The sequence below is a fragment of the Salmo salar genome, chromosome 13 (genome assembly GCF_965601325.2).
Source record: "Salmo salar chromosome 13, fSalSal1, whole genome shotgun sequence".
NCBI lineage: Eukaryota > Metazoa > Chordata > Actinopteri > Salmoniformes > Salmonidae > Salmo > Salmo salar.
The window spans coordinates 8,034,219-8,047,162 of NC_138303.1; the positions used below are offsets into that span (position 1 = coordinate 8,034,219).

The following is a 12,944-nucleotide window of genomic DNA, read 5'->3' on the forward strand; positions in this document are numbered from 1 at the left end:
TTTGTCTATTGTTTTTGTTGTAGTTTTTTTATATAATGGTACAGATTAGAGACATAACTAAATGACCAGGTTTATACCAAGAAAAACATATTCATTAATTGTTTTCTTTGTTATCAATTATAATAAGACTATAGCACAGATAAAACAATGAGACCGATATTTCACCCGATGTATAAATGTGACGCATCCACGTCACGTTTCCATTCACTACCAAATATGGCCCAGTGGCTGGCTGTAGGAGATGATGTATTTTGGATATCATTCTGTTAATTTTCTCATTGATCAGAAAGAGTTTTCTGTTCCCAAAACTAAAATCTGTTACGAACTGAGTGGACAAAGTTTTGTAGACTACCGCTTTCCCAAAGTTTAAAATGTTTTTTGTTGTTGTTTAGGAGTGCAGAGTCAACATTTGAGTTATTATTGCACATTTCACAGAGTAAGGCGTTCCCTAACGGAAATATGCTAGAATGGGCCAATAGGATCTCGCTAACTCGTGTCTGGCTATGCCCCCTTCCCCCCTTGCTTGTTCTGCCCACTATGACTCATTTGTTCCCGTTTGAAACGATAGACAGTGGTTTATCTTGGTTTGGTTTAGTTACACACATCTTTTACTGATAAACGAAATCCTATCAAATGGAGTTTAAGACTCGGCTATTTTTGATGAGAACATGTTATAATGTTTAATCTGCCTCCTTTGTCTAATAACAGTAATATTAATACAATGTTTCCCATGCCTACTGTGTTGTTACAATGTTTACACTACAATGTTCTCCAGTCATTACTACTGTTAGGCTACGATATTAGAATGTTTCATTTGACAGAAAGTTGGTGCGTGATTTATAGTAGTCCGGGTAGTAATGGGGTTTAGTTCACTTGCTTCCTATTTTTAGCAGCTCTACGGTTGCCTCTGTCATTTTGTCGCGCTGTAGCCTAAGCAACTAATACGATGTAACAAGCCAATGTCTTAGGATACAAAGGGCTATTCTTAGATTTTATTGTCTAACGGTCATTTGATCGCTGAGGCAAAAAAAAAAAAAAAACATATTTTTTAGTTGAATGTTGATGAGGTTTCTCTAAATTATTCTCGGTTTAACCGTTGAGCGGAGCAGAAGGCAACATCTTCCTCTTTATGATGACAACATGGCTTCCTATTGTACAACATTAAAACTAAAAACGACATTTTTGTTTTGACAAATTAATTCTCATTTTTCTGCATAAACCTAATTGTGAGACTGGAATATTTTCCCACTAAGGACCGATTATGGAATTCCATTACTCGGGTTTCAATCTACCGGGTTTTCAGTTATTTTTCTCCTGAAGGCAACGGGACTATTTTATATCATTTATTGGTGAGTTGGATATATTTTAGTTTTCATATCATAATAGTCATAAAGACTAATTTAATATAAGCTAGTATTCGGTTCGGTCGGTGGTAATTCTAGAACAAGACATCTTGGCGGTGTTTACATTCTGTGGACGTCTGCTTGGCATTTACGGAGCTATTTTCTTCCCTCAGCCTAGGCTACTGACGAGACCTGCTATAATGTATACTAAACTAAAATATATATGATATATATGTAACAATTATTATATATATATTTTTTTTTACTGAATTACAGTTATATAAGGAAATCAGTCAATTTAAATACATTCATAAGGCCCTAATCTATGGATTTTACATGACTGTGCAGGGGCGCAGCAATGGGGAGCCAGGCCCAGCCATTCCGAATGAGTTTTTCCCCACAAAAGGGTATTATTACAGACATAAATACTCCTCAGTTTCATCAGTTATCCAGGTGGCTTGTCTCTCGCAGGTAAAGAAGTCGGATATGAAAGTCTTGAGCTGGCATGGTTACATGTGGCCCAGGGTTTTTAGTCTGGTTGGACTTACTGTAAATTCTCTAAAACAACATTGTAGGTGGTTTATGGTAGAGAAATTAACATTCAATTCTCTGGCAACAGCTCTGGTGGACATTCCTGCAGTCGGCATGCCATTTGCGTGCTCCTTCAAAACTTGAGACATCTGTGGCATTGTGTTGTGTGACAAAACTGCACATTTTAGTGGCCTTTTTTGTCCCCAGCACAAGGTGCACCTCTGTAATGATCATGCTGTTTAATCAGCTTATTGATATTCCACACCTGTCAGGTGGATATATATCTTGGAAAAGGAGAAATGCTCACTAACAGGGATGTAAAAAAGAAGAGAAATAAGCTTTTTGTTTCATAATGGAACATTTCTGGGATCTTTTATTTCAGCTCATGAAACATGGGACCAACACTTTACATGTTGCTTTTATATTTTTGTTCAGTAATTATACAGTGCCTTCAGAAAATATGCACAACCCTTGACTTTTTCCACATTATGTTGCAACCTTATTCTAAAATTGATTATAGTTTCCCCCCTCAATCTACACACAACACTATATATATAATATATATATATATATATATATATATACTGCTCAAAGAAATAAAGGGAACACTTAAACAACACAATGTAACTCCAAGTCAATCACACTTCTGTGAAATCAAACTGTCCACTTAGGAGGCAACATTGATTGACAATAAATTTCACATGCTGTTGTGCAAATGGAATAGACAACAGGTGGAAATTATAGGCAATTAGCAAGACACCCCCAATAAAGGAGTGGTTCTGCAGGTGGTGACCACAGACCACTTCTCAATTCCTATGCTTCCTGGCTGATGTTTTGGTCACTTTTGAATGCTGGCGGTGCTTTCACTCTAGTGGTAGCATGAGACGGAGTCTACAACCCACACAAGTGGCTCAGGTAGTGCAGCTCATCCAGGATGGCACATCAATGCGAGCTGTGGCAAGAAGGTTTGCTGTGTCTGTCAGCATAGTGTCCAGAGCATGGAGGCGCTACCAGGAGACAGGCCAGTACATCAGGAGACGTGGAGGAGGCCGTAGGAGGGCAACAACCCAGCAGCAGGACCGCTACCTCCGCCTTTGTGCAAGGAGGAGCAGGAGAAGCACTGCCAGAGCCCTGCAAAATGACCTCCAGTAGGCCACAAATGTGCATGTGTCTGCTCAAACGGTCAGAAACAGACTCCATGAGGGTGGTATAAGGGCCCGACGTCCACAGGTGGGGGTTGTGCTTACAGCCCAACACCGTGCAGGACGTTTGGCATTTGCCAGAGAACACCAAGATTGGCAAATTCGCCACTGGCGCCCTGTGCTCTTCACAGATGAAAGCAGGTTCACACTGAGCACGTGACAGACGTGACAGAGTCTGGAGACGCCGTGGAGAACGTTCTGCTGCCTGCAACATCCTCCAGCATGACCGGTTTGGCGGTGGGTCAGTCATGGTGTGGGGTGGCATTTCTTTGGGGGGCCGCACAGCCCTCCATGTGCTCGCCAGAGGTAGCCTGACCGCCATTAGTTACCGAGATGAGATCCTCAGACCCCTTGTGAGACCATATGCTGGTGCGGTTGGCCCTGGGTTTCTCCTAATGCAAGACAATGCTAGACCTCATGTGGCTGGAGTGTGTCAGCAGTTCCTGCAAGAGGAAGGCATTGATGCTATGGACTAGCCCGCCCGTTCCCCAGACCTGAATCCAATTGAGCACATCTGGGACACCATGTCTCGCTCCATCCACCAACGCCACGTTGCACCACAGACTGTCCAGGAGTTGGCGGATGCTTTAGTCCAGGTCTGGGAGGAGATCCCTCGGGAGACCATCCGCCACCTCATCAGGAGGATGCCCAGGCGTTGTAGGGAGGTCATACAGGCACATGGAGGCCACACACACTACTGAGCCTCATTTTGACTTGTTTTAAGGACATTACATCAAAGTTGGTTCAGCCTGTAGTGTGGTTTTCCACTTTAATTTTGAGTGTGACTCCAAATCCAGACCTCCATGGGTTGATCAATTGGATTTCCATTGACTATTTTTGTGTGATTTTTGTTGTCAGCACATTCAACTATGTAAAGAAAAAAGTATTTAATAAGATTATTTCTTTCATTCAGATCTAGGATGTGTTGTATAAGTGTTCCCTTTATTTTTTTGAGCAGTATATATATATATATTGTGCAAATTTATTAAAAAACAAACAAACCCTGAGATCACATTTACACAAGTTTTTGTATTTTTAATTTTACCTTTAATTATGCAGGTCAGTTAAGAACAAATTCTTATTTTCAATGACGGCATAGGAACAATGGGCAGAACGACAGATTTTGTACCTTGTCAGCTCAGGGATTCGATCTTGCAACCTTTCGGTTACTAGTTCAACACTCTAACCACTAGGCTACCCTGCCGCCCCTAATAAGTATTCAGACCCTTCACTCAGTACTTTGTTGAAGCACTTTTGGCAGCGCTTATAGCGTCCAGTCTTCTTGGGTATGACACTTCTAGCTTGGCACACCTGTATTTCTCAAGTTGTCAGGTTGGATGGAGAGCGTCGATGCACAGCTATTTTCAGGTCTCTCCAGAGATGTTCGATGACGTTCAAGTCCGGGCTCTGGCAGGGCCGCTCTGGAACAGGTTTTCATCAAGGATGTCTCTGTACTTTGCTTTGTTCATCTTTCCCTCGATCCTAAATAGTCTCTTAGGCCCTGTCGCTGAAAAACATCCTCACAGCATGATGCCGCCACCATGGTTCACTGTCGGGATGGTGCCAGGTTTCCTCCAGTAGTGATGCTTGGCATTCAGGCCAAAGAGTTCCATCTTGGTTTCATCAGACCAGAGAATCTTGTTTCTCATGGTCGGAGAGTTCTTTAGGTGCCTTTTGGCAAACTCCAAGCGGGCTGTCATGTCTACCATAAAGGCCTGATTGGTGGAGTTATGCAGATGGTTGTCCTTCTGGAAGGTTCTCCCATCTCCACAGAGAAACTTTGGAGCTCTGTCAGTTTGACCATCGGGTAGGCGTACCCTAATGGAAATATGCAAGTATATGCAAGAACCGGCAGATAGGATCTCGCTAACTCGTGTCTGATCCACCAATCAGGCCTCTAGGGAGTTTTTCCTAGCCACCGTGCTTCTACACCTGCATTGCTTGCTGTTTGGGGTTTTAGGCTGGATTTCTGTACAGCACTTTGAGATATCAGCTGATGTAAGAAGGGCTATATAAATACATTTGATTTGATTTTGATTTGATTTGGCCTTTCTCCCCCGATTTGCTCAGTTTGACCGGGTGGCCAGCTCTAGGAAGAGTCTTAGTGGTTCCAGACTTCTTCCATTATAGAATGATGGAGGCCACTGTGTTCTTGGGGACCTTCAATGCTGCAGAAATGTTTTGGCAACCTTCCCCAGATCTTTGCCTCGACACAATCCTGTCTCAGAGCTCTACGGACAATTTCTTTGACCTCATGGCTTGGTTTTTGCTCTGACATGCACTGTTAACTGTGGGACCTTATATAGATAGGTGTGTGCATTTCCAAATCATGTCCAATCAATTGAATTTACCACAGGTGGACACCAATCAAGTTGTAGAAACATCTCAAGGATGATCAGTGGAAACAGGATGAACCTGAGCTCAATTTCGAGTCCCTTAGCAAAGAGTCTGTATACTTATGTAAATAAGGTATTTCTGTTTTTTTTTTTATACATTTACTAAAATTTATTTAAAAAAAATTAACTTTGTCATTATGGAGTATTGGGTGTAGATTGATGAGTTTTTTGTTGTTGTCTGTTTTAGAATAAGGCTGTAACGTAACAAAAGGTGGAAAAAGTCAAAGGGTCTGAATACTTTCCGAATGCAATGTATAGTGTATATTCTTATAGTTGTATGTTGTTGTATGTTACTGACCTGTAGTTGTATGTTACTGACCTGTAGTTGTATGTTACTGACCTGTAGTTGTATGTTGCTGACCTGTAGTTGTATGTTGCTGACCTGTAGTTGTATGTTGCTGACCTGTAGTTGAATGTTGCTGACCTGTAGTTGAATGTTGCTGACCTGTAATTGTATGTTGCTGACCTGTAGTTGTGTTCCTGACCTGTAGTTGTGTGTTCCTGACCTGTAGTTGTATGTTACTGACCTGTTGTTGTGTGTGCTTGACCTGTAGTTGTGTGTGCTTGACCTGTAGTTGTGTGTGCCTGACCTGTAGTTGTGTGTGCCTGACCTGTAGTTGTATGTTACTGACTTGTAGTTGTATGTTACTGACTTGTAGTTGTATGTTGTTGTGTGTTACTGACCTGTAGTTGTATGTTGTTGTGTGTTCCTGACCTGTAGTTGTATGTTGCTGACCTGTAGTTGTATGTTGTTGTATGTTCCTGACCTGTAGTTGTGTGTGCCTGACCTGTAGTTGTGTGTGCCTGACCTGTAGTTGTGTGTGCCTGACCTGTAGTTGTGTGTGCCTGACCTGTAGTTGTATGTTGTTGTATGTTCCTGATCTGCAGTTGAGTGTTGCTGACCTGTAGTTGTATGTTCCTGACCTGTAGTTGAGTGTTCCTGACCTGTAGTTGTATGTTGCTGACCTGTAGTTGCATGTTGCTGACCTGTAGTTGCATGTTACTGACCTGTAGTTGCATGTTACTGACCTGTAGTTGCATTTTACTGACCTGTAGTTGCGTTCCTGACCTGTAGTTTTATGTTCCTGACCTGTAGTTGTATGTGCCTGACCTGTAGTTGTATGTGCCTGACCTGTAGTTGTATTTTACTGACATGCAGTTGTATGTAGTTGTATGTTACTGACCTGTAGTTGTATGTTGTTGTTTGTTACTGACCTGTAGTTGTATGTGCCTGACCTGTAGTTGTGTGTTCCTGACCTGTAGTTGTATGTTGTTGTTTGTTACTGACCTGTAGTTGTATGTTACTGACCTGTAGTTGTGTGTTCCTGACCTGTAGTTGTGTGTGTTTTCCAGTGTGGAGCCTCTCCTACCTGAGTCGGGGATAGTGGCAGATATCGAGGTCGAGAGCATCCTTCCTTCAGAATCGGATGCCTTCTACCAGCTGAAGAGCCAGCCCATTACTCTGAGGTGAACACACACACACACACACACACACACACACACACACACACACACACACACACACACACTGTTCTAGGTCAGACCAGATACTCTCTTCATGTTGGTCTATCCTCCCATTCTTGTCCTCCCCCTGTTTATCATGTACAACAGAGCTGTTCACCAAGACATGTCTGTGCATGCCTAGCTCAATCCAATCAAATTGTATTTGTTCACATGCGCCGAATACAACGTGTGTACCGACCTTAACCGTGAAATGCTTCCTTACGAGCCCTTAACCAACAAAATGCAGAGTTAAAACATTTTATAATACAAAGACAAATAGTAACACGAGAAATAAGGAAATTATTCTCTCTGCTTCACGGAGAGAGAGAGACAGACAATCAAGTTACTGTTGTTTATCCTCTCTGTCTAAACCCCGTGGGATTTCCCACAGTGTATTCATAGTGACTCAGCAAGGATACACGACCACACCGAGGAGGATTTAAAAGTTGAAGTCAATGTTATTAGTCTCTTCTTGATAAAAAAACAAGAGAGAAGGGTGTTTGGAATAGACAAGCTGTTAAGGATGGCCTTCCCTGTGGCTCAGTTGGTAGAGCATGGTGTTTGCAACGCCAGCATGGTGTTTGCAACGCCAGCATGGTGTGTGCAACGCCAGGGTTGTGGGTTCGATTCCCACGGGGGACCAGTGCAAAAAAAGACTTTTTTTTTTTTTTAAATGCATGAAATAAAATGTATGCATTCGCTACTGTAAGTCGCTCTGGATAAGAGCGTCTGCTAAATGACTAAAATGTAAATGTAAGGACATTCTCCAGTTCTGGTGTAGTAATTTTACATTTACATTTTAGTCATTTAGCAGACGCTCTTATCCAGAGCGACTTACAGTAGTGAATGCATACATTTCATTTTTTTTATTTCATACATTTGTTTTTTTTCTTCGTACTTGGCCCCCCGTGGGAATCGAACCCACAACCCTGGCGTTGCAAACACCATGCTCTACCAACTGAGCTACAGGGAAGGCCGTAGTAATGGTAGTATTTGTGTGACTATTGAAAGACGAATGTTTGATTTGATTGTTAGTTGTAATGTGTATATTAACAGCGTTGGCATCACGAAAGGGGAACATTACAAACGTTAGACAGTCAAAGATTTATACGTCTTCATTTCCCCCTTTTTGGAGAGGTTGTGTTCATTGCTGGAAGGTTACAGTAGTAACTTCACACAACCTTAGTCGTGTTGATCTACGTCTTAGACTCACACAACTTCAGATGGTCATGTTAGTTCAAGCGTGATCATGGTTTTTGTGCGAACTTCTGACTGGGAAAGCCCTCCCAGGGTGAAGGGGAAAGCCCTCCCAGGGTGAAGGTAGGTGTAAGGTGACTTCTGACTGGGAAAGCCCTCCCAGGGTGAAGGTAGGTGTAAGGTGATCTTGGTTTGTAGTTTTGATACCCTCGTCTTCTTGTGTGTATCCAGGGGCGACTGAGGAAGACGTTAACAGCGGAGGGTGTAGGGTTTAGGGTGTAGGGTTTAGTGACTAATCTGGTATGGCTACTGGGACGATGACAGCAGAGAGTTAGACTCCCTGTGTGAGGCTACTAGGGTTTAGGGTTTAGGGTGTAGGGTTGAGTTGAGTTCTAGGGGCTTCCCACTGAGTCACTCAGCAGGATGGAAATATACTGTATCTCTATGTAATTACAGAGTCTTGTGAAATAGTGTTCTGTACTTTCAGTTGTCCTTGTTGCACAGCAATCTGAACCCGCGGACCTTAACTGCTACATATTGTTACTGTCTACATAGTATCATCATCATCATCACTGCTATTTCTCACTGAGTTCTGCCTCTCTTCATCAAGGAGACTGGTCTTGAGAAAAACCTTCTGGTGCAACATTGACATTTAACAGCCTCAAATGTATATCTTGCTCCCGTTTTGTTCTCTCCTGCTTATTTCACTGCATTGATGTATTCTCAATGTATATGTTTATATTTAATTTATGTTTTATGTTGTATACAGTTTTTATACTGCCCCCCCCCCCCCCCCCCTCCCTGCAGCCCGTCTCTGTCAACCAATCAAATTGGGGACAATAAAGCTCAACATAGTGAGATGACTCTGTCCCCTCTCTCTGCAGCCTGTCTCTCGGGGACAATAAAGCTCAACATAGTGAGGTGACTCTGTCCCCTCTCCCTCTCTCCGCAGCCTGTCTCTCGGGGACAATAAAGCTCAACATAGTGAGGTGACTCTGTCCCCTCTCCCACTCTCCGCAGCCTGTCTCTAGGGGACAATAAAGCTCAACACAGTGAGGTGACTCTGTCCCCTCTCCCTCTCTCCGCAGCCTGTCTCTAGGGGACAATAAAGCTCAACATAGTGAGGTGACTCTGTCCCCTCTCCGTCTCTCCGCAGCCTGTCTCTCGGGGACAATAAAGCTCAACATAGTGAGGTGACTCTGTCCCCTCTCCCTCTCTCCGCAGCCTGTCTCTCGGGGACAATAAAGCTCAACACAGTGAGGTGACTCTGTCCCCTCTCCGTCTCTCCGCAGCCTGTCTCTAGGGGACAATAAAGCTCAACATAGTGAGGTGACTCTGTCCCCTCTCCGTCTCTCCGCAGCCTGTCTCTAGGGGACAATAAAGCTCAACATAGTGAGGTGACTCTGTCCCCTCTCCGTCACACCACAGCCTGTCTCTCGGGGACAATAAAGCTCAACATAGTGAGGTGACACTGTCCCCTCTCTGCAGCCTGTCTCTAGGGGACAATAAAGCTCAACATAGTGAGGTGACTCTGTCCCCTCTCCCTCTCTCCGCAGCCTGTCTCTAGGGGACAATAAAGCTCAACATAGTGAGATGACTCTGTCCCCTCTCCCTCTCTCCGCAGCGTGTCCCAACCTCCCCCTGACAAAGCCTCTCCGTCCTCCGGCTCGGTGATGACGTCCCGGGTGTTGATGAGGCAGGAGCTGATGCGCCAGCAGGCCAGGGACCAGGAGAGGAGAGAGGCCCAGCAGCAGGTCTCCTCAGCCCAGCTACGAACCACCGACTCCTCCCCAGCCATCTCCGTGGCCCCAGGGCATACCGGGGCCAGACCTCCCCCTGCTCAGGTCCCTGTGGAGGTCCTTAAGGTAGGTCATGCCCCAGCTGGAGCAAACTGACCACTGTATTTTGGGGAGGTACTGCACTTGCTTGTGACAACAAATGTCTTATCTGTTGGTGCTTATTAAATGGAAGTCTTATAGTGCATTATAACCAGATTATAGTGCACTATAACCACATTTTAATGCATTATACCTGCATTCGATCGTTGACTAATCTCACCATCTCTCTCTCTCCTGTAGGTTCAGACCCACCTGGAGAACCCCACTTGGTACCACATCCAGGCCTCCCAGAGACAACAGGTTAAACACTACCTCTCCTCCGCCCTGGGGAACAAACTGACCAATCAGACGCTGGGCGCCTCCCCCTCGCCTCAGTCCGGATCCGCCCCCTCTCTCCAGCCTGCAGCCAGCAGCACTCCCAGCAGCCCACTGGCCGTGCTCAGCCTGAGCTCCAACAAAGAGGAGGTGCATCACCGTTAGAAACATAAGAGATACAAAATAATACTGTTCTGTTTTGCATTCTGTGGTCTCACATCTCTCTACGTAACCCAGTATAGGAAGTACATGGGAGCTTGGGTTGAATTGAATCCTGGAAAAAACACAGGGAATAATGAATGTGCAACTACCATGATGAGGGGGAAATAATAATTCACTTCTGTTCAGCTGCTTCAAAGATCTCTACGCCTAAACAACAGTAGGTTTCCGTGAGCTGCTGTTTCCTAAATATTAGGTCATCTACATTTTATATACATCTTATTGCAAGTGGCTCTGGATATGCGTCTCTGCTAAATGACTAAAAAATACACATTTTATTGTATCAGTTTTAGATGTTTTTATGAGTTACCAGCATTTTTACTCTTAACTCAAGTTTATTTGGGTGTTCCTCCATAGGTATTATACGCTGTCTTGGTCTTCCAGTTTTAAATTCAACATAAGCTCCCCTGTAATTAAAAAAATAGCATTCTGTTGTAGCCTCACTGTATGGTGGTGTCTGTCTGTCTGTCTGTCTGTCTGTCTGTCTCTGTCTCTCTATCTGACTGGAGCTGTCTATCTGACTGACTGGAGCTGTCTATCTGACTGACTGGAGCTGGTCTGTCTGTCTGACTGGAGCTGTCTATCTGACTGACTGGAACTGGTCTGTCTGTCTCTCTGTCTGTCTGTATGTATGTCTGACTGGAGCTGGTCTGTCTGTCTGACTGGAACTGGTCTGTCTGTCTGACTGGAACTGGTCTGTCTGTCTGACTGGAACTGGTCTGTCTGTCTGACTGGAACTGGTCTGTCTGTCTGACTGGAACTGGTCTGTCTGTCTGACTGGAACTGGTCTGTCTGTCTGACTGGAACTGGTCTGTCTGTCTGACTGGAACTGGTCTGTCTGTCTGACTGGAACTGGTCTGTCTGTCTGACTGGAACTGGTCTGTCTGTCTGACTGGAACTGGTCTGTCTGTCTGACTGGAACTGGTCTGTCTGTCTGACTGGAACTGGTCTGTCTCCTGTCTGACTGGAACTGGTCTGTCTCCTGTCTGTCTGGAGCTGGTCTGTCTCCTGTCTGTCTAGAGCTGGTCTGTCTGTCTGTCTGTCTGTCTGTCTGTCTGTCTGTCTGTCTGTCTGTCTGTCTGACTGGAACTGGTCTGTCTGTCTGACTGGAACTGGTCTATCTGACTGACTGGAACTGGTCTGTCTGTCGAGCTGGTCTGTCTGTCTGATTGGAACTGGTCTGTCTGTCTGTCTGACTGGAACTGGTCTGTCTGTCTGACTGGAATTGGTCTGTCTGTCTGACTGGAACTGGTCTGTCTCCTGTCTGTCTGTCTGTCTGTCTGTCTGTCTGTCTGTCTGTCTGTCTGTCTGTCTGTCTGTCTGTCTGTCTGTCTGTCTGTCTGTCTGTCTGACTGGAGCTGTCTGACTGGAACTGGTCTGTCTCCTGTCTGTCTGACTGGAACTGGTCTGCCTGTCTGGAGCTGGTCTGTCTGTCTGACTGGAGCTGGTCTGTCTCTGTCTGTCTGTCTGACTGGAACTGGTCTGTCTGACTGAAGCTGGTCTAGTTTGTCTGTCTCCTGCTCCTTGCTCTGTGGCTCTGTGTTTGGCACAACATTGTGCTGTCAAATACCACAGGACTAGCTGTCCTGTCTGACTGGGGCTGGTCTGTATGTCTGACTGGGGCTGGTCTGTCTCCTGCACCTTGCTCTTTGTGTGTTTGGCACCACATCGTTCTGTTAAATACAACATCAGCCAGCCTAATAACCTCTGCACGCTTCACAATTCATACCAATACCACAGAGACTTCAATTAAAGGTTTACTCCGCTGCCCGTTGCCCTGCCAGTCTGTGTATTCGCTTCAATAGGAAAAACGTTGTTCATTTGTCCCTGAGGGGATTAAATAAAGTTTAATTGAAATGTAATTGAACTGGAATTTTTAAAGTCAGTGTGTCGATAAAGCTCTTACTCAGACTTCTATGGTTCTAAAGGAGGGGTTGACTTGTGGCAAGGAATGAAATAGTTTGAAGAAGACATTTCATAAGGAATTAATCTGAAGAAGACATTTCATAACAAATTAAATAATCTGAAGAAGACATTTCATAAGGAATTAAATAATCTGAAGAAGACATTTCATAACAAATTAAATAATCTGAAGAAGACATTTCATAAGGAATTAAATAGTCTGAAGAAGACATTTCATAAGGAATTAAATAATCTAAAGAAGACATTTCATAACGAATTAAATAATCTGAAGAAGACATTTCATAATGAGAGCGTGAAGAAACCATTTCACAGAAAGTGTGAAGAAGCCATTTTCTAGGAAGAGAGTGTGAGTCCATTTCATTGTGGCTTGTGAAGTGGTGCCTCATTCATAAAGTGCTGTGTGTGTGGAGTGTTTTCAGTGAGGGTGGAGGGAGGGAGGGAGGGAGGGAGGGAGGGAGGGTAAATGGTAGATGTGCA

General features: G+C 44.2%; 1 protein-coding gene across 6 annotated transcripts in view; it reads left to right on the top strand.

The window, feature by feature from the left end:
• Positions 1 to 12,944, top strand: part of LOC106566350 (transcription factor E3) — a 48,681-nt gene that overhangs the window by 3,416 nt on the left and 32,321 nt on the right. For 4 of the 6 annotated variants that reach the window (XM_045692848.2, XM_045692850.2, XM_045692849.2 and 1 more), the window contains exons 2-4: positions 6,826 to 6,939; positions 9,797 to 10,037; positions 10,251 to 10,475. In XM_045692848.2, coding sequence (XP_045548804.1) covers positions 6,826 to 6,939; positions 9,797 to 10,037; positions 10,251 to 10,475 — 580 coding nt within the window. Of the gene's footprint in view, positions 1 to 883; positions 1,350 to 5,432; positions 5,546 to 6,825; positions 6,940 to 9,796; positions 10,038 to 10,250; positions 10,476 to 12,944 lie in introns of those variants that run through there. The other 2 variants (XM_045692854.2, XM_045692853.2) reach the window with 2 other exon arrangements.